The sequence below is a fragment of the Microchirus variegatus genome (assembly GCF_963457635.1).
Source record: "Microchirus variegatus genome assembly, chromosome: 2".
NCBI classification, from domain to species: domain Eukaryota; kingdom Metazoa; phylum Chordata; class Actinopteri; order Pleuronectiformes; family Soleidae; genus Microchirus; species Microchirus variegatus.
The window spans coordinates 28,564,309-28,586,304 of record NC_139803.1 but is presented as its reverse complement, the minus strand read 5'-3'; the positions used below and the strand labels follow the sequence as shown (position 1 = coordinate 28,586,304).

Genomic DNA, 21,996 nt, shown 5'->3' with positions numbered 1-21,996 from the left:
GAGAGGTTAACCTGCCGGGGATGTGGCTTTTGTCTGTGTGTAGGAATGGATTCTGAGAATTTTCAGCAAATGTGTTGAAAAAAATCCAGAACTGCAGTATTCACATCTTTTATTGTAGTAGTGTCAAACTCAAGGCCCACATCTGAGCCACCATAGATAATGTTATGTATTTCCTTACCTCATTGACACACTTATGAAGTTACCTCACTTGTAAAAGAAATAAAGAAATTAAATGTGCACTTTGACAACACGGAGCTGGAACCAGAGGGGGTTGTAATGATCATTTTCATTTAAGTTGTAAGGCTATTTCACGGATCAATCAATTCATTGTATGAAAAAAGTTATCCATTGCGATCACTAACGCATCTCAACATGACACGTCTTTAATTTCACATTTGATCTCTGATATGTTTTGTTATTAATCCATAAACATGCTTTGTCCTGGCCCTCTGTAATTGAGTTTGACGCTCCAGTCGCTTCATGTCATGACAAACACTGAGCCATGAAGAGCAAGGACGTGTCTGTAGTCAAACTGTTGTGAAGCTCTGAGTGTTTCTCATGCTGAAAAAATGGACGAAGCTTGGAACCAGGTGGATTTTCAGCCAAATTGAAGTGGCTATAGGAAGGACAGATGACAAGGAACCAATCAGGGCTTAGTGGTAGAGAGCAGCCTTTGTGAGTGGACAACATATGACATCATGCTCTATGCCAAACAACATTTAAAGCGGTGGCTGTCAATGAAATACCCCCAGTGGTCTGTGAAAAGCTTCCAGATTGGCCCTTTAACATTATCATCAAGGCATGGTGGTGGCAGCAGGGATAGATGCTTCCAAATACATCCGGACTCAGAAGCTGGAACTGAGAGTGACGTCACTCCAGAGTTCATCGTGTTCCATTTGAGAAGTCGGGAACAACAAACGCATCTTGGGCTAGCCATGGTCAGCAATACTAGTCAATAAACAAACAGCAGTTATATGTTTCATTTACAGTGAAACTAATATGACAGAAGTGCCATTAAAGGTAAAAGTAGCCATGTTTGTCCGGTGGCAGCCATCTTGGAGTTCTAAGAGTACGTGAGTTGGAAATCCAAGTTCAGGGTGCATTCCTGTGTAATGAACTCGAGTTCCGACAACAAAAGGAATGTTCCAAGAGCCAAATACAGCTCCTTTTTTTTATCAGCTTCAGCTGCTATTGTCATTCCTGGGAAGATTGGGGTGAACATGTTAATTTCTTCTTTGTCTTCTTCATTTTTGGCAGCCATTCAAATTTGGATCATAATCACGCGTATTCACCTATGGAGAGTTCTATTTGTAGTCGGAACTCAGATTTCCAACCCTTGGGATTCCAAAATGGCTGCCGTCATACAGACACGGCTGCTTTTACCTTTAAGAGCACTTCTACTTTGTTGGATTTCTTTGACAATAAATTGCTGTACACATTGTACTCTTATATTTTCAACCACCACATATGTTGTTACGCTGTGTGTGTTTGTGAGCAAAATCAACTGGTATTACTAACAATTCCATTTCCAGCTTCTAGACTGGAAAGTGTTCTGGTGTAAATGTTTGTAGTTAAAGGTGCCATAAGAATGTGGCCAAAAATGGTTACTACATTCAAAATCAAAATACCTTGGTCTTTTAGGTTTCGTTTTCTGACATAACTGGCAATCAGTGGTTGCTCGGCAGCTGAGACTCTACTGACTGCAATGATTGGTAGACGGCGGTAGGTGGCGCCACATGCCAAAACATGATTTCAAAATTTGCAGTCTGCAAAAGGTTTTTTTCAATGCAAATATTTTGTCTGTACTGTTGTTGTTGGTGAGTTCAGTTTGTTATATGAACATTATTCCTGAGTCTCTGTGACATATTAGGAGGATTTTATGGCCAGTTGCTTTAGATTTATAACATAATGCAGCTTTAACCTCACCTTTTACAACTTGGGGCAGTTGCTACGTATTTTTTATGACATCCCTCAGATCAATTGAAAGATCGACCAAAAGATGCAAAATAGTATTTTCTAAAGCTATCACTGACATCCATGTTGCTGTTTTCTTCTTCCTCTTAGGCCATATCCACATGGAAATAGAAATGTACCTAAGACTCAGATAATAAAATAAAAGTTATAATAAAGTGAACAGACCAAAGATGAAGATATTGGTGCAAGAGAGATTATGACACTGTCATTGTTTTCCCAGTGTAGTGTATTGCTTGTATGGTCACTTAACTGTCCATGCACAGTATAATCAAGCTAAGGCCGTAGTCCGACTAAGACACAAAGAAAATTGATTTATTGTCTGTGTACATTTGAATCTGGCTCCACAGGTGGCGCTGTATCGCTCTATAACCTAGTGCGTATTGAATTAGTTTTCTGTTCAGTGAACGTATGGACAGTGAGATGGATCTTGCTGTGATTATGTTTGTCTCGTATTTACTGTACAAGACACACATAAGAGCCAGCATGGCTCTTGTGAGCTGCTGGTCTACTGCTGCCCTCTTGTGGAAAGCTTGTGTCACTGACGGCAATGTGATTTCAAACATCAATTTAGCAAAATGACTGAATGAGCTCAGTGATAAGTCTGTTGTTTGCGGTGAACACGGGGGTGACGTCACTCTCAGTTCTGAGTTCCAATGTAAATGGAACGCAGCATCAAACTAGGGGACACTCACAGTGGGACTAATAAAGGACTATCTTATCTTATCTGACAGTCAAGCATACATCCACACTTTACCTTTGTAATTCACAACTCAGCTCATTATTTACTTATTATTTTTTTTTAGTCTTATTTGCTTTTTAGCATAATTTGACCTGTGTACTTGTGTTTGGTGCTGCAGTTGTTGATGCAGCTACCTCAATAAGAGAGAACGACGTCTCCCTCTAGTGGAGAGCTTTACATGTGGTTGAAAAACAACATAAAAACAGCAATTAAATGCAATTGAGTTCATTACATTTTTAGAAATAAATTAGAAAGAGTTTGACACTCTGGGGGTGGAGTCACTGGACTTTGATTGACAGCTCTCAAGGAGATCCGTGGCTACCAGGTTGGGGAGTTTCACTAGGACAGACGGGAGGAAAGTCAACTATCAGTAATGTTTAATATTCGCTATTCATACATTTTTGTACATTATTCATAAATTATTTTCATTCATTATTTAAATCTATTGTAAAATGATAATAAAGTAGGCTAATAAAGACATAATTATTTATTGTCTTATTCATTTGTCAGAGACAACTTTTTCTTGAAGGGCTGGAGTAATCTCTTACTTTTCCCATTTCCTATTCTGTGAAATTATTGATTAATATTCTTATGGCCAGTGGGTGGAGCTATAGGCTGTTCTGCATAAAGTTAATTAGTTAAAACCAGGCGAATGGAACATGAAGTTCCTGCACTCGTGTATTGATAGCTAGAGAGAGATCACAAATACATTTGATCAGCTCTGATAGTGTTTAGATTTCCCACTTGTAATAATCCCTGCCAGATTATCTGTGGTGAGTTTCTCTGGCACAAACACTGGAGCAGTAGTCTTCATGGAGACTAAAACCTGGTCCTAATAAGGCGGAATGATTTCTGAGGAACAGGTTAAGCATCAACAGGTCAAGGTCAGAGGTTCAGCTGTGGTAATGAGTGAAAGGATGTGTGATATGATGGAGAACCATTCCACTGAATTCAACTTAAAAACATGGCTTTCATCTTTCCATCAATGTGAATATCCAAATAAAACTTTAAATGATCATCTCCACCGATTCCACAACTCAAATGCTTAACATACACATATGTACAACAGCAAGAGAACAAAGAAAATAAGACTAGGTGATAATTCAACATTTTTTGTAGACCTTTTTTCGAGACATTTAAATCATTTTATTTAATTTTAACTGAATTTATATAAGAGCAATTCATTCTTAAGGAGTCTTCAAATCTTCAAAGTTCTCATAGGAGAGAATCCGTGATGTAGAAATACACTTTACACTTCTATGCATGTATTACTACAAGGATTTACTGTCAGACACTAATATGTAAGTGAATAAGGCTAAACAAGCTCCCCAAGGATGTGAAAGCTGAACCCTGGTGGCCTTTTTGGTATCATTTGTTTGGCCGCAAAAGATCAACATTATGAACATTCATAATAGTTTGACATTTAACTTCCCAGGCTTAAGCCATTACAAAAATTAGTCTAGATTTTAGTTCTTGTGTAATCATTTATTTAAACCAGACAACAATAATATCATTTGCCCGTGAGCTCTAGTTGAAGTGACCGCAGTGTGGTTTCACCAGCAGACTCACAGTACATTCATGTGACAGTCCACCAGCCTATCAGCTGTCATGCTATTCAACAATGCACAGGCCACGTTACACTGTTAAGGAGAAACCTTTATTTATTATTTTTTTTAAGACCATTAAAATAAATACTATACAGAATCCAATGTAAAAAAAACTTGATACACTGTTTCTGTCTCAAAAAGGTTAACAACTCCATAAATTCATTTTTAAAAAATAGCACTGACCATACAACCTGAAACATGATCTAAAGCAGACACCAAATCCCATTTTTTAATGAGCTCAGAGGCAGGAGGGAAACTGGAAAGAGGGCAAAAAAAAAATAATCCATATACTTTAAGTTTGGTCCTTTCATGTCACACATCCAATCTCCCCCACATTTTGGCAAGGCTGGTTACAAAAACAGACCTCCACCTTCTCCAAACTGCAAGACTTCCAATTCAAAAAGAAAATTTAACAATGTGAAAAGGAATCGAGATGGAAAAAAACAGGGGAAAAAAAAAATCCAACCAGGCTGTCAGGGTCCACAAGCAGAACCTCCACACAACTCACCGTCACGTTCGTGGCCACCGGTCAGTCTTCAACTGAATGCTACTGGACGAGTGACTGTACAAGTCAAGCAGTTATGTACAATAGCAATACAAAATATAAGAAAGAAACAGCAGGGAAAAGGGATCAAAATGGTAAACAACTCATTCATGAAGGATTTTTACTATACAGGTCTTTATTGAATATGCCCTTCTGTGTACTCTAGACCCTGCCCACACCACCAAACCTGTTCTTAACATGAATGACCATGAACGTGTTTAAGGACACAAAAAGTTTCTTTTAAATACTGATCTGGTCAAACGCAGAAGAGTTTTCACAGTCCAATCTGAAGTGCAGTCTGAACAATCATGAGCAGCAGCTGCAAACCACACACGTTTCACCAAAGCTTGAGCTCAAGTCGCTCCATTTTTACTCTGCTTTAGGAAAAGTAGTTGAAGTTGTGCACCTCGGGTGCCCACTTACAAACCAACTCGTTTTACCAAGACATTGATATGGAAATGTTCAAATAAATGCTTGATAAAGAATTTAGGGTGCCATATGTCCAACACTTGAAAAACGAAACGCAGATGAAGCTGATCAATATTTCATCCTTCAAAGACAGCCAAAACTATTTTCAAAATGGTAGGAAGCTGCAGTCTTCCCTTCCCGTAGAATGTGGAGAATCGTTACGGGTCGATATCGAATCAGAAACAAGGGGTTGAGACTTCTAAAATAAGTAGGGTGGGAGAGGCGGACAGAGGGCATTGTCGACTTTTTTCTAGATAAGATCGGCCACATTCATGGGCATCTCCTCGATGGTGGTGTTGTAGAACGATTCAATGTCCCTTAGGATTCGCTTGTCATCATCAGTAATCATGTTGATGGCTACTCCCTTCCTGCCAAAACGACCACCGCGCCCAATCCTGATAGCAAAGAAACCAAGAAAATATTCACATTTAAGAAGCTAAAACAATCAGAAATCTGGTTTTAATAATGAAAAAGCTTCAAAACGATTATCAAAATAGTTGCTGATTATTTTAGTAATCGATTAATCGTTTCAGCTCTACTCCCAAAAGCAGCTAATGAGGTTTGTGGATCCAAGGTTTATACTTAATTCACCCATCTAGTTTTAATTACCAACGTATTACGGAATAAAAACATCTTTATAATGCTCTCCCTCAGTCAGGATGTTTGGATTACTGTGGAATCTTTACCTGTGGATGTAGTTTTCCCTGTTGGTCGGCAGGTCGTAGTTGATGACAAGGGACACTTGCTGGACATCAATGCCTCTGGCCTGAGGAGGAAGATGCATATCAAACGTGTTTTTAAAAAATGGATCAAATAAATGCATCGACAATTTTCACTATAGTTGCATAATCTGCAACTACAATTGTTTATAAGCAATTAATTTGTCAATTATCCACAATTTCCCAATATTTAATCCTTTACAGTATCTCGTTAAAACAGTTTGCAAAGTTTTCTTAACGCTGTACTTGACGACGCTTTGAACCACTCTAAAACGAGTCACATTCATTTAACAACAATGTAACCAAGACGACATCTTCATATGTGATCTGTCATATAGTTGTGAGTCAAGGACGTGAACCGAGCCACAGTGGAGGACAGACAGGCTTCTCTACCAAGGAACATTCAGTCCTTCACCAACACTTCAGATGGGAGGAGAGGGAACCTTGGCCAGCACTGACCTACAAGAACAAGTAGTGACCTCTGAGGAAACTACAGTATGATTGAGACATGAACCCATCACCAGTTGATTTGATCTATTTTGACTATAACAGTAGCTGGACGTACCAGCAGGTCAGTGGTGATGAGGACTCGACTAGAGCCAGAGCGGAACTCTCTCATGATCAAGTCTCTTTCCTTCTGGTCCATATCACCGTGCTGAAAGACAAGATGGAGAACACAAGAGACAAGGACAAACAAAATTACTTGGATTCAATTTAGGAATGTCACCAGACTTTATGGGTTAAGAATGTTGATGTGGTGGCCCTTACCAGAGCAGACACGGTGAAGTCTCTGGCACACATCTTCTCAGTCAGCCAGTCCACTTTCCTCCTCGTGTTGATGAAGATGACCGCTTGCGTGATGGTCAGAGTCTCATACAGGTCACACAGCGTGTCCAGTTTCCAGTCCTACAGTAGCACAACCACATTAGACCACAGCAGATCCCTCATAGAATCATGTAAATGTATATTTAAGTGAGCACACTTTTCTTGGCTAGTTAAACTCAAGCCGAATTTTGCTCTTCATACCTCCCTCTCCACGTTGACGTAGAACTGGCGAATACCCTCCAGGGTCAGCTCCTCCTTCTTCACCAGGATTCGAATGGGGTCACGCATGAACTTCTTTGTGACCTCCAAAACGTCAACTGGCATGGTGGCCGACAGGAGGACAACCTTAAGACAAAAAAAGTTAATGAGTAAAACCAAATTCCAGTCCACCCTTTCAAACCAACATTAAACACAATGGCACAAATGCCAAATAATTTGACTGTTTTTTTTAATTACAAAGTGTCTTACCTGTGTGGTGCTGGGCAGTTTCTGGAAAATCTCATAAATCTGGTCCTTGAACCCTCGACTAAGCATCTCATCGGCCTCGTCCAGGACAAACATTCTGATGGTCTTAGCAGCTGAAAATGATACAAGTGATATTTCAGTTGTGGGCTGAAATCAAAGACCTTTTTAAGCAGTACCACTGTGGATTCAGCAGAGGGGGCTCTTGTAAGGTTTCCTACCACATGCCATTGACTATGTACAATGGGGACATGTGAAGACAATGACCATGTAATAATACCTAGGACATGTAGCAGATAGCAAGCCACTGGTCTGGTGGAGAGACAACAGCTAATCATTGCAGCCCTGCAATCGGTATTTTGCACAGCCGACCAAGTGAAAATAACTTTCCTGTGATTTTAATAATGCCACTTGTATTGACAAGACGCATCTGGTAACAATATCTAAAATGGTGCTGTACTCAGAAGTAGTGGGGTATGATCATGTCTCTGAAGTCCTGCTGCACTGTACACACTAGTCAGCAGAACGCCAACCAGAGTGACACCACAGCAGGGGTTTACAGAGTCAGTTGACACGCATGGGTTTCATCATCATACAGCAGGTGATTGTAAGACTGGCTGGGGCCAGAGCAGTAAAATAAAAAAAAGAACCTGAGGGACAAAATGAAAAAAACCCTTTCATCCAAGTCTTGAGGCAATAAAAGTTTTCCTTCAGCAAACTTAACTACAAAAACAGAAAAAGTATACATAAAATCCAGTGGATACATTTTAGTACAGTCCTTAAGATTCACAGTTAAGCATTATTTCACACGAGTACTTACAGATGTTTTTGCGACTCAACATGTCAAAGACACGGCCGGGGGTTCCCACGACTATGTGAGGGGCTTCACTCTGGAGCTTCGCAACTTCAGTACGGACGTTGGTCCCTCCAATACAGGCATGGCAACTGGCTCCCATGTAGTCACCAAGGGCCAGTATCACCTTCTGGATCTTGAGGCCGTGGAAAAGTATTATTTGGGTTAGATTAAAGTAGCTTTTTTCTACCATGCTTAACTGAACGCAAATTTATGTTGCATAGGTTTTGTTAATCTCGTTATGGTACCAGGTACTATGCTAGTGGAAAAGCAACTTGACCATGCAGAGTTGAGCTGGTGGAAACATGACAGTCCGTGTGGTGTGAAACTACTCCTTCAAGCCAAATAAGGCATTAGTGATCTGATAAATCTACTATACTTAAAAAAAGTGCTATGTGCTGAATTCAGGAAAACAATTAAGTGTGATCATGTCTATGAATTCCTGCTGTGCAGAAGACTCAAGTAAGCAGAACGCCACCTGAGCAACAACACAGCAGGATTTTACATAGTCAGATGACACGCATGGGTTTTCATCATCATACAGCAGGTGATTGTCACTTCTATTACAAAAGAGAATAACACCGGTCTGGTTGCATAAGCCAGGGACAAGCCTTTAGTCAACCACTGCACCATGAAAAGTGAGACTTGCCACTTACTGCACAGATGTGAAAGAATTAAATCCCTGATTGCAACTATACTGGGAGCCTACCTGCTGTGCCAGCTCCCTGGTGGGAGCCAGGACCAGAGCCTGAGTGGTTTTCGTCTCCACATCAATCTGCTGGAGGATGGAAATGGCAAAGGTGGCAGTCTTCCCAGTGCCGGACTGGGCCTGAGCAATCACATCGTAAGCTGAGCAGAGGGGAAGGGGCGTTTAGCCACAACAGAAAGTAATTCACAGATATCCAATGGAGATGCAGGTAACTTACCCTTGATACAAGGGATAATGGCTCTCTGCTGGATGGCAGAAGGCTTCTCAAAACCATAGGCATAAATTCCCCTGAGCAGAGACTCCGACAGGTTCATGTCATCAAAACTGTCCACGATCTCATTCCAGTTGCTCTGCAGATGTGATACAAAAAGCAGGTGACTCTCAGATATAAACATTTCACAAATATCATTCTGTCTTAACACGACACAGAGCCACAAACTAGCAATAAAATATCACTTGCTGCTCCCAGATCATATAACTGAGTGGGTGTATCATCTTTAGACTGACAGACTCACCTCAATGATGCCATCTGGCTCCATGCCCTCCGGGCCATTATTATCTCTGAAATGACCAAACAAAGAAAGTTAATACTGTCTGTTCTTGCAAGTTGACTCGCCACACCACGATTTATGGATGTCCAAAAGATAAACGAGTCTTCACAGCATATGGTATCAATAATTGTGTAATACTGCCACATTCTGGAGTTGGAAAAATATCCTGTCCTCCGCCCTCTTCCCTACCATTTTTTTCCCCCTTTTTCCCAATTCTTATTCTACTGTAATGTCTGGCGGTAGCTCTCTGTTGCCATACGTGTTAAACAAAACAAAAATGTTTAAATGCCCAACATGTGATGGATGTTCCCGATGCTCGTTTAATATGGTGAACGCCTTTTCGGGAGTCCGCCATTTCTTCCCACTATGGTCGTCCCATCCAAGATGGTCGTTTCCCCACTCAAGGCTACACAAGTCGGAAGCGACACGAACAATTATGGCTTAAACGGCTTGCAACATCGGAAAACTATGCCAAAATGTATAAAACCAACATCTAACACGACCGCAGTCCAGTTGTTCCATTTTAAATGTTAATAGCGAGACGTCTTATAAAGATGTGGCTTTGAACCAAAGACAACGAGGCTGGCTTTAGCGCCGGCCTGCTAACGCCACTACCAGCAGGCCGTGTTCGTCTTTACGAGGCCAGTTATTTGCCTTGTCAACTCAGCGAAATCGATTAAGGACTACATACAAAACACACATTGTTTTCTGGCGGCGGAACACAACCAAAAGCAGCGTCAGGGAAATTGCTTTCAGCAGCGCAGAGCGGCATACACTGCCGGCATTGTCGCGGCAGTAGGCTAACACCACCACCGCCGCTACCATGTGCGCCGAGCGGAGCATAAGAAGAACAAAGATGTACGGAGCAGCAACGGCAGCTCCGTGAACTTTCAGCCACTATGTCAAAGCGCAGTTACCAACAGTTTTAACGGACAATCATTGACAAACGGTGAGCGACGAACGGTTAGAGGAGGCGACCGAAAAGGGCACTGGTGAGGCCTAGTCCAAGCTCATTCACGTGCTGCCCAGGGCGCCGGCAACCCCCATTCTTTACTTCATTACGTTGCGTTCAGGGCCAATAACGCCATTCTAAAATATGCTCAATAGGTTACACTTTTCCAAAACAATGAAATATACCAACAGCAAATAACGGCCAAAACATGACTGCTGCGCGTTTAACGTGAGGCAGGCTGACGGCAGGCCCGAGCCTGAGTCGAGCACATAAAGGCCGGGATGTTTCACTCAAAGTCTCCACCAACAGAAGTAACCGTTATCCAGAAGCTGATTCCCAATGTTAACACGGTACATAACGCTGTGAAGGGCTGTATTTTCGCTGGAATAGTAATAATTTTATTTCTTACCTAAGATCACGTTCAGCCGACATTATTCCAAAGACAGAAACTGCGGCAGAAATGTCTTTTATATGGTGACACCACACAAAGAGACTCTCTCATTGGAACACACCGCTGTCATTTAGCAATGTGCCCGCCTACAAAGACTTTTCATTGGTCTATTGGAACGTCACGTTGAAAGTGGGCGGGTCGTAGCATCATACGTAGTGCATGATTGGTAGGGGCGGGGTTTACGTTTCATAAAGGAAGTGTGTAGGACAGGCGGCCGTGGCCAAGAGTTTTCACGTCTACCACTTTCAACTTCTCCCTCTCCGTTGGTCAACAGCCTCAAGGCTTAGTTTTGCCTCTTAGACAATGTCCCTGAAATATGTCGCAATCAGAAAATCAGGAGATGGGGAAACCACAGCAGTGACATATGCGGTGATGGAATAATGAGTCATAATGTAGTCATGACTCAAGCTCCTAATCTCATATATGACCACATTACAATATTGAAAGTATAACGTTCAACATTAAATAAAAGCTTGTTTTGCTTTCAGTTGTCCATGTTATTTGCTTAATTTTAGATTAATTTGTCTGTTTTCGATATTGATTTAATTAAATTTTATTATGGTTGTGTTTTCATCTGTACTTGTGGCATTTGTACACCAATTCATGTTAATCATTAAAATACAATTTAAATATAACGTACTGGATTGTCACCCAGTGTCAGTAACCCCCTGACTCCAAAACCAACCACCCACAGACTTTATATTTACAGACTACATTAAACTTCATATTTATATTCCTGTACATGAACTATACAAATCCTAACTGCAGTTCTTTTACCAGCTTGCTTGCTTTTGGACAATAAACCCAAACAAAAACAACAACCTGCAGATTTTTCAGTTTTATCCACAAACAAAATCTAAGGCTTTGTCTTGTCTCATGTCACAATATAGATATAGAATCCATATACTGACCAACCCTATGTGGAAATGTATACAACATGAAAGCATAGGCAGCACAGGCTAAATCACCTGCATCAATGAAATGCACAGACTTGTTTGCCATGTGTTTTTATTTTTAGCGACCATAACGCATTGTAGAAGATATATAAAACTGTCAACTCTGTCTCTTCAACTCCTGTTTGAAAAAAACAAAACAAAAAAACAAAAACACAGCTATTAACAAATTTGTCTTCAGTTATAAAAAGAAGAGGAGGAAAGTACTGTCCCTCGACTGTGGACATGCTTCATTGATCGTGTCACCGTTATGGTCCACAACAAAATGGCTCACAAACTTTCAAAGACACTAGCCAGAGGATCTCGTCTTGTACCTACACTGAAAGCAACACAAATTAGTAGTCCTCCTTTTAACACCATTTCTTTAAAGCAATAAGCATATCAATACGTTTACTGACAGAGATAAAACATTGAAAGAAAGATAAATGCTGTGTAAAGATCTCCCCCCACCCACCCCCATTTTCAGGCCAGTGTCACTGTGGCTTGTTTTGAGGGGGGGAGACAGTGTGATCGACAGATGCAGATCCAGTCTCTCTCAGGAGGTTGTTCCATTTCTGTGACTGGGAGAGGAGGTTTCTGGGGTTCCATGGTTGTTCTTGTTGTTAAATTGCAATTTCCCTCAGAAAAAAAATACCAAAGTAGCTCATCGTTACTGGTTTGAATCCATCTCGACAGCTTGCTGGGAAATAAATGGAATCAGAAATATGACGCTGCACTAATAGCAAACATTGTCTGACTGACACTGAACATTAGAAATGGAACACAACTGAATGGATGGGGAGATGTGGAAATGTCACAACAAGCTGACAGACTGGTCCAAATAATTGCTGTCTGCTAATACACCCTCTGCTCTCACTACTCAGGCATCTTACGTTTAAGTCATAGTCATGTTGGACTGTTTTGTAAATACTTAAGTAGCCTCAATGATATTTTTCTATGCTGCCACTTGAAAATCACAGGTCTTAAAAAAGGATGGATGATTAGCACATTTCCAAAATGGAAGTTAGTCTTGGCCTCTGTCAACCACATAGGAATAACCATGGTGGGCAGGAAATCAGAGTGTTCAAAGAGTGAAGGAGAGGGTAACAGAAAGACAAAAAAGGCGCGACAATGACTTCGCCTACAGTAGGAGTTATTTCTCTGGATATTGGCAGAGAAAAAAAAGAACGTTTTTGAAAAGTTTGTTTCCACTCAGCAATTTGCTCCACTTGGCCTCTTCTCGTTAGAGATCATTGTCCCTCCCATCTTGTGTGGGTCAGGGGTGGGAGCAGGTTGAAGGTGTGGAACGTGTTGGGGTGCTAGGTCACAGGATGAGTTTGCAGTGACAGAGTTCTTTGTACATTTGTCTCCTCAGCCGGGGCATGTCCTGCTGGCCGAAGCTGAATGGCTGCCCTAGTGCCAGACACTTGCAGTACTGTGGGGTTGTGGGGGAGACATGAGAGGAAATTAGTTATACAGTAGGTACACATGAACAACACATACACAACGCTTTTGTGTAAAAGTGCATTCTAAATGTCAACAGCCAGTGGCCGTGTTTCCACATTACTGAGACACCAACTCTGAAGATGCTCAGGTTATAGCAGGGAACCTGCTGCTTTTTATTTCTTAACAGTTAAAACCCAGTATTGTGCTCAGCTCTACTGTAGAAAATTTGAGACGCTCACCTGTAGCACAAAGGCTCCACAGTCGCTGTCATTGTTCTGACGACCCACATTCTGCAATGTACAATGGCACAGTTGATGAAACATTAAGGCCAATAGTGATGTGGTTTACAATGACAACAAACAAAAATATTATAACATTACATCTTCTTTTGATTCATTCAGGCAAGGCAGAATAGAAAAAACGACAATCTATCTCACCATTTTAAAAAAGCCTTTCCATCCTGTCAAAAAGTCTTGTTGGTCTTTTTTGATGGCCTCTGCTTGCAGATACTTAAAAATGTGCTGTGAATGACAAAAGATAGTAAAACATTACATGTTTTAGCTTATAATTATTAAAGCTGTGCCCGCAGTTATACAAAGATTGTTTTTTGAAAAAATAACATGAAAGCATGTGTCCTACTACTGCATCCACCAAGATCAATGAGATGAAAGGAGATCCTTAGGGTTATAGCCGACTATTATTTGCCTGATTTTTTCAGAACTATTAAAAAAAGTTGTATGGAGTTGACATAAGTGATGACATAACTTTGATTGGCATTTTTTTTTTTTTTTACAGACAATTTAATGCAAAGTTCTCTTCATGAAATATGTTATTTTATGAAACCATTAAATTCATTTGATGGATTTTATGGATATGTATGCATTTTTAAACACTTATATTTGCAGTTTAACACTCTGACATTTTGATTTTTTTTGGTCTGAACTCATTCAATAACCTTTTAAGGTAAATCTCATTCCTGCCGACATTTCATCTATATACTCCTAAAAATCGACTAGTTTCACAGTCAGTCCTACCTTTGGGCAGCGTCTGTTGAGGGTCCGCTGAGAGTCAAAATAAGTGATGGCTCGACGAGGAATGTCAACGCTGACCAGTGACCAGTGGACCTCTAGATGGATGGGGATAAACAACAGATCCTTCTGGAAGATGTCGACCTGATACAAGGAGAGATGATTGCATTCATAAAAACAAATCTTTCTACTCTAGTGACTACCTACGAAAGTGAATTAGGATTTGTAACGTATTTCCAACTCAACCTAGTACTTTGGCCTCAAAATCAACAAAAAAAACAATAAAATGAAACTAGCAACATATAAATATGGTCTGAACAGGGCTCCAGACTAACTTTTCACATTGACGGCAATGGTGCAGCTAACGTTCTTTATTAAAGTGCACCAAAAATACCTTTTGTCATTTCCCATAGACATTCAGACTTGTGTAAATTATTGTAAACAAGAAAAAGGGGCTGTTCACATAAGAAATGTTATTTTTCTTATTATTGTATTAGTGTTTTATCCACATCAGAGAAAAGATACTTACATTTTTCGTCCACCGTTTGACTCCTTCATAACCTTTAGTCCGTAGCTTATCGTAAAAGAAGCTGTTGAAAAAGTGAACCTGAGGGAGACGGACAAAAGATTTAGTCATGAGACATGATGCGAGACTATAATAGACTAATCTAGAGTTTATGAGTGAGCAGTGTGATATCAAAGTAACGTGATAATTAGGGTATTATTATTATCCCCTGGTATTATTTGAATATTCAAAACTCAAGCACATGAGAGCTACTAAAAAGTTCACTGTGTTTTGCTTAGAGGAGCAGCCAACGAGATGGATTCAAAGAGCTTCGTAAATTTCAAATGAGGTCAAATAGATACACACCCAAGAGTCAGGTTAATTGGAGTTTCCGGTCTACCTCTCCTTTAATAAATGCAGAAAATAAGATATACCATTTTAAATTCAGTGTCAAAATAAGCAGGACAAACCAATGTCTGTTTTGTCCCACTCCATTTTTGCAATAGGCGCTGCCATCTCTCTGTTGTCTACATTTGCTCGTCTTGTATTGTGTTTCTGCTTCTTCTTCTTACACGTGTGCTGCAGCAGTGCGGTGTTTAAAAGGTTGTCAAACAAGGATTTTCTAATATTCCAATAACTCGAGTTGAGGAATCTTTCAGCCATAGTTTATATTAAAAGAACCGGCATATTTAGTCGCACAAGCGGGAGTAGATGCAAAATGTTCTCAAATTTGGGACGGAAAATGCGACCATTTGGTTAGAGTCTAGAACCTTGGAGGTTAAAGTTTACATCATAATGACGTTAATCCGACTTCTGCTTCTGATTTGATATAACTAAATCTATATCTAAAATGTCCACATACAAGAAACCCAACACCAGTTTGTAATAAATACCTTCTCAATAGAACAAGATGTTTGAAGCCTAAGATGAAAGAACATGAATCTATAATTGGAGTTATTCTTTCAAGACTCTATAAGGCACCATTTCACGCCAAATGTTATTATACTACACATTTCACATGATACTGAATCTGAAAGTCATGTGCAAAATCTGAGCATTTTGTCATTTACTTACCTTCTCTGGCACAGAATCCATAACCAGGTCACCATACATGTTCATAATCTGAAAAGAACAGGAAAGCACAACAGTGATGATCAATGAAATTGGTCAACTTTATCCAACATCAACAAGAAATCTAAGGCTCCGGCAATACAGAGGTCCATCGGGGTCTATGTGACAGATATCATGACTTGAAGACATGAGCTGAAGACACATATATACACACATAATATAATATATACATACACACACACACAACGTTTCATTAAAGAAAAAAAAAAAAAAAAAACACACGCATTTGATCTCCAGCAGCTTCACATCCGAACTGCTTCGGTGCGCCCTGATTGAATACCAGCCATTTCTTTTGAGGATCTGAAGATGGAAGTTGCTGATCTGACAGCGTCCCCATCAGCTAAAGGGAATCGCGCGCAGCTTAAGAGACAGGACTCTGTCTTCGGATAGCCACTGTTGGCAATCAGTCAATAACAACGCACTACCTGCTATTTTGGACACACAAACAACGTAGCAACATGATTGCTACGTTGCTACGTAAAAATGAAGCAGTTCTACGTACGACCGATTTATGGTGAAGCAGTTTCGACTACAAATGGAACTATCAAGTCTTGTGCTTTTCTTGCACAGACCTGTAAAACTGTCTTGGAGGTTATTGTTATGAGTCAGAAGTACCTGATCGTTGAGCCAGTTCTGTCCATACAGAGTTCCCAGGTCATCCATGGAGAGAACATGGCGTTTATAGTTGACTCTGAATGTTTTAGCCAAGGCTGAACCTGATGAACGCTGGAAGGATTGTATTAGGTGCTGGACCATTGCTTTCCTATTAATGAATAACAAACAAAATATTCCCTTGTTAGATAAATTAATCCTCTGGAGAGGGATCAGAAAATATACTGTCCATTCTTTCCAGAACTGAGCAGTATTTTATGCATGCAACTCGTGTCTGACCTGTGTGGCTGTGAGAAACTCTCGCTGAAGATGTCCTGAAGCTTCTCCACGATGTCGTCTACATGAATAGGGATCAAACTGCCATACTGTTGTAGAGACTCCTCAAGAATACCTGGAGATGTAGAGCCAGAATTATCCTCACAATAGTGCAGAAAGGTATTCTGTGGTGGCCGTGCTATTTTCCTTTCAAAGCTGTTTTGTATAGCTTCTTTTCAGGTGTAATTTGAGTATCTAATGAAGATAAAAGGCTAAAAGTATAAAATCATCTAAAGGTCAACCAATATTGGTAATGTTGTGATTTTGTTTGGCTGTTTTTCTTTTTGACAGTGGATGATCGAGGTTGTGACCAGTGTGAATCAGCAGATGTATCCGACTGACAGTGAATGCAAGTGATCCATACGTGTAGTGTGTGTAGTGATCCATACCAGTCACACAGCTCATGTGTTCTTCAGTAAGGGCCAGCTCCACTGGTTTCGCCTCCACTTCCCGTCTCCCTCTGTCCTCCAGCTTGTTTTGAGAGCAGCCATTAAACTGCTTATCTGGCAGTGGAGACATTATATATTCTCTAAGCAGCAGATAGGATTTGTCACACACTCACAAAACAATCTGATGATTTTATATAGGAATACTTAAATCTGTTGCCACTTCAAATCTTTCTTAAATAGCTCAATATTCGATTTATAGAGATATTTACACAGATATCTATTCGATATAGAGACAATATATTTTATATTATACAACTCTTAATGATCTGCATTGCTATGTGCAATGAATGTGGAAGAGAGGTACAGTAATTGTGTGTGAGGCGTGAGAGTGTTTAATCCATGACATCTCTCAGTCTCAGACAGTAAATCTTGGAGAACCCATTCCAGTACTGCAAAACACTTCCAACTAATGAGGAGCCAGAATTCCACAAATTATATAATTTCCTACATTTTTGTACTTAAGGAAATCTTATTTGCAATCTGTATTGTGCAAAACACATCAATGAGCCACCCTGCTGCACTCAGAGATTGACTAATGGCTGATTGTTTATCTTTTAATGACCACTGACAGTTGAGTTTCTGAATATTTGCTTCTCCAAAGAAAGAGAGTCATTACCTCTGTCAGACTCTGTGAACCTCTGGCTGCTGTCATCTCCACCCTCTGTGTACAGTGATCGTTGAAATCTTTTTGTTTTCCTCTGTTTGCCGTACAAATCATATCTTTGTACCGTCCGACCCCACCGGTGTCCCGAGAAGCCCATCCTCTGGGCGCGCTGGCGCCAGCTCCTCCAGTGCTGAGTGAGTCGAAATCGAGGACCTCCATGGGATCGCAGACGCTGCCAGCGCCTGAACCTCCTCTGAGCCCTGTACCTGCTAAGGTGAGACCTCAACAGTTCTCCTTCCTCCGCCTGAGAGAGTGAATCCTCTGCAGTGACATCACCACCGTCCTCTGCCTCCTGCTGTGGTGCACAATGCTGAGTTTGAGAGTTAGAGAGCTGGGAGCAGTGGAAGGGAAAGACAGGGACCTCCCATCTCGCATCTGCTTGGTCTCCTTCCTCTTCCAACTCATCCTCTTCTTCATCGTCTCCATCTTCATCGTCATCCTCCTCCTCGTTGTTATCCCAATCCTTGCTCTCAAATCCGGCCTTATCCTCCCCATCCACATTGTTGTTTTCTTCTTCTTCATCATCACCTATTGCCACAATCCCATCCATTGCATCTTCATCCTCCTCTTCGACATACTCGCTTGTCCACACTTTCTCTTTCTGCCCCAGTCTGAGGTGCATGGGTCTGGGAACACTATGACCTGACACTGGAACTATGAGGTGGTCTCCGGCAATCCCACCTGAACACAAGCATGAGTCATGACTTATTGTAGAGGCACAGCACATGAAGGGAACACTTCACATTAGAGATGGGCATGAACATCTGATTATTTGCTTGATTATTAAAAGTCGATCAGTTACAGTGACTATTTGTATATATAATATAAAAAAAAATATATAAAAATAAATGCATCTTGAAGCTGGTCCTCACTGTAGATCCTGCAGAAATTATGAAATTTACCAGTCTGTGAATGTATCTTGTCAGCTGCTCCTGTTAGCTCAGCACGAACCCTGCATTACTATTACTAGCTCTAAACTAAAATGGCTTAAAATCGCATGCAAAATGTGTGCAAGAAGCCAGAGGTGTCTTTATCCAAAGAGTTTCACACTGCCAACTGCCGAATTAATTAACACATTAAACAATCACAATGTACTCTTTACTCAAAAGGAGAGTGACATTAGACTGTAAATACACTGTGTGTGCGCATGAGAGCAGTGTACAAAACTATAAAATATGGAAGAAATTTTATGGGAAAGATTGACAAATGCACACCTCCCCCTGTGTCGTCCTGTCCCACAGCAGTCAGACCCAGGTCTCCCTGCCAGCAGTTCTGGGCAAGGCTACCGCCACTGTCTCGCATTGTCCACGGACAACCCACAACCTGCGCCAGCTCGTCGCCTATTTAAAAGAACAAAAAAACAACAAATTGACAGTGTACATTGTGGCTGTTACCATTCAGCAGGATGCACAGACAACTAATCAGACTAGTCAATGAACTATTAGTTTGCTATTCATTTTAATAACTTTCCACACTGTAGATGAGTACTGAAGACAACCGCAGACTAAAGACTATTGTGTCCCTCTATTTAAGCGCTCCTATTTTCTCTCTGTGTTTGCCAATATTTTCTGGTCACTCCTGATCAATGAATATTAATCTGGCATTTTTCTATATATTAGTATAGTATAATAGTATACTATATATTAGTATTTATGGTCAAGTATGGGCATCATCTGGAGCCCGCAAAAGCTGCACCGCATTATGAGTTGATTGTGATTTCTAAAGAGAAACTGACTTGGGACGCGTGTGTGCATGGTTTTATAAATTTCAATAGTTATTTGCGTAAGCACTTTCTGTATTTTGTAGGTACCGTATGCCAACTTCTCAGGCATACCTGTGTACAGTTTTATAAATAAGGCCCCTGTGCATGCTACGTGTGCTACACAGGCTCCTCCCATGTGTGTGACAACAACAAATGAGACACTGCAGACAACAACACAATAGACAACAATGGAGGACATCCAACAGATAATTTTTCCCGTGAACGGTTTGAGGCCGTTTGTCTCAACAAGACATCAAGCTTTTTATGAGAAAAGACTGCAGGCGTTGAGGAAACACTGGTGCAAGAGAGATTCATTTTTCTTTAGCCTGGTCAACTAATGGTCATGGGAGGAGCCTGTGTAGCTCCTCCTGGACAATACCTTACCAGTTTACTCTGGTACCCCAAGAGAATGTACTTAAAGAAACGCAAAAAACATGTACCGTTCCGTACCGAACCATTCCACTTTGTGGAAAGGATATACAATATGTTATCCCATTTGTACGAACAAAAGCCTCTTAAATGAGAGGTGAAACAAAAACGCACATCCAGTTACCTATATCTCTATATTGAAGAACACATGATAGAACATAATGTTATAAGTACAACTAAAAACTCTGATACATGGATTATATTCTATAATATAATCTCAGCTCTTTTAATCATAATAGAGTCGAATTATTCCCACCCCTAATCGTAGTGTGCCTCCCAATTAGTCCAGCAAGTGGTACAACTACTTTACCATTAATCTAGCCTGAAGCTCTATTCACAAGTACGACTTTAATATGTGTTAATTCACGAAAACAATGGCTGCACCAATGAGTTTGAACCGTCCACTAACAATCGAGCTCAACGCCGGTACTCTTGTTGCCATGTGCATCTGGTGGTCACAGAATAACTTGGCTTGCTAGCTTCACTTAGTGGATTTCAAGGTTGCAACGTCCAATAATGCAAGTACCACTTACTGACCAGCCGGGTATATTGAATAATTTTGAACAACTAGCTATGACCTGGAACGGTTGCATGAGAGAATCGTGGAGAACAGCAGCTCCTCAAAGAAGACAGTTATTACCGATGCAGGAAATAGTCCAAACCGGGGCTAGCTTATGCGCGATTAGCATTAGCCACACCAACGTCACTCTTTCAGCACTTAAACAAAATAAAATGCACACAGACTGAAATATGTATTCAGCAAACGTCCTTGCAAATGCAAAAATACAACACGTGTATTACACACAGCCTAAAATACGCAGCAATTGTTATTTTTATTTTCGGCGCTAACATATTAGCTCATTAGCCATGTCGTGAGCTAGCAAAGCGTTAGTTAGCAGCAGCTAAATAAACCGCTTGCTCTCAGTTGTCCTTTCAGGGATGCGCGTTGTGTGTGTATACTTACCGTTAACCTGCAGGTTTATACGAATGTGTCCAGCTCCTTCTGACTCAAAGTCGGGCGTATTAAATATGATACGGTTTTCGAACCAAAACAAATGCTAATTGGTGTAACACATTGAATGAAGTCAGGTGTGGAGCAGCCAGATGTCACCTCCGCATTGGAGAAAGACGCCGATACTCGTCAGAAACGGTGGCACTCAATCGACCGCAGACGTGAAAACGGCAGGAAGAATGTGTGTATGTAAAGTCAAATATAATAAACAGGTCTGTAGCTTTGAGCCGCCGCACCGCTGCAAATTTTTCGCTCCTGAGTCGAATCAGTCGCGCAGGATTTGCGTCACACGGTGTAATGTTTGTATTTTGTATTTTTTTTATTTTTAACAAGGATGGCCATGTTTGACCATCACCTTTATTCTGTTGTTGCAAAACACTTAATATATAATGAATTTACAAAGTGGTTGGAGTTCAATAAAGAAAAACAGCAAGCCCGTTTCATACTATTGTTATAATTATCACACTAGATGTTCTTTATTAGATTATTCGATTAGAGTCAGGTTTTATATTTTTTCCTTTATTTTTGAAAAGTACATAATACTTAAATCCACGTATTTCTTGAGAATTCCTTTTAAAACCGAGAATTCTGAACACTACATGAGTACTTACATGTGTATAAGCAGATGCTTATGACTGCCCCCTGCAGGACAAAAAAACAACATGCTTAACTGTGTTTCATACTGCATTTGGTATGAGTTAGTTTACCCTTTTCTCTTTCTCCAGAGAAAGCCAAAACATGTCCAAACTTTACAATGCAATTAGGCTTAACAAAACATTTTATGTTTTTTAAAAAAATAAATAAAAAAGGTTTAGCTTCAACACCTTATTTTATTTTATTTTTTTAGCTTTGGGACT

The 21,996-nt window shown here is 40.4% G+C and overlaps 2 protein-coding genes across 2 annotated transcripts; both read right to left on the bottom strand.

Annotated features, from left to right (window-relative positions):
- Positions 1-4,977: 4,977 nt before the first annotated feature.
- Positions 4,978-10,873, bottom strand: eif4a1a (eukaryotic translation initiation factor 4A1A). Its single transcript, XM_083909934.1, has 11 exons — positions 10,813-10,873; positions 9,416-9,461; positions 9,118-9,250; positions 8,901-9,040; positions 8,159-8,327; positions 7,345-7,454; positions 7,078-7,221; positions 6,820-6,957; positions 6,617-6,706; positions 6,019-6,098; positions 4,978-5,727 (listed from the first exon to the last, which is right to left on the bottom strand). The coding sequence occupies exons 1-11, from the start codon at positions 10,833-10,835 to the stop codon at positions 5,583-5,585; spliced, it is 1,218 nt and encodes a 405-aa protein (XP_083766060.1). The 5' UTR covers positions 10,836-10,873; the 3' UTR covers positions 4,978-5,582.
- Positions 10,874-13,110: 2,237 nt separating this feature from the next.
- On the bottom strand, positions 13,111-19,271 carry senp3b (SUMO specific peptidase 3b; the record flags this gene model as incomplete). The annotated part of the gene is made up of 11 exons (XM_083906108.1): positions 19,151-19,271; positions 17,889-18,617; positions 17,213-17,326; positions 16,788-16,899; positions 16,512-16,659; positions 15,840-15,887; positions 14,790-14,867; positions 14,267-14,404; positions 13,670-13,753; positions 13,472-13,522; positions 13,111-13,221 (listed from the first exon to the last, which is right to left on the bottom strand). The coding sequence occupies exons 1-11, from the start codon at positions 19,236-19,238 to the stop codon at positions 13,111-13,113; spliced, it is 1,701 nt and encodes a 566-aa protein (XP_083762234.1). The 5' UTR covers positions 19,239-19,271.
- Positions 19,272-21,996: the final 2,725 nt, after the last annotated feature.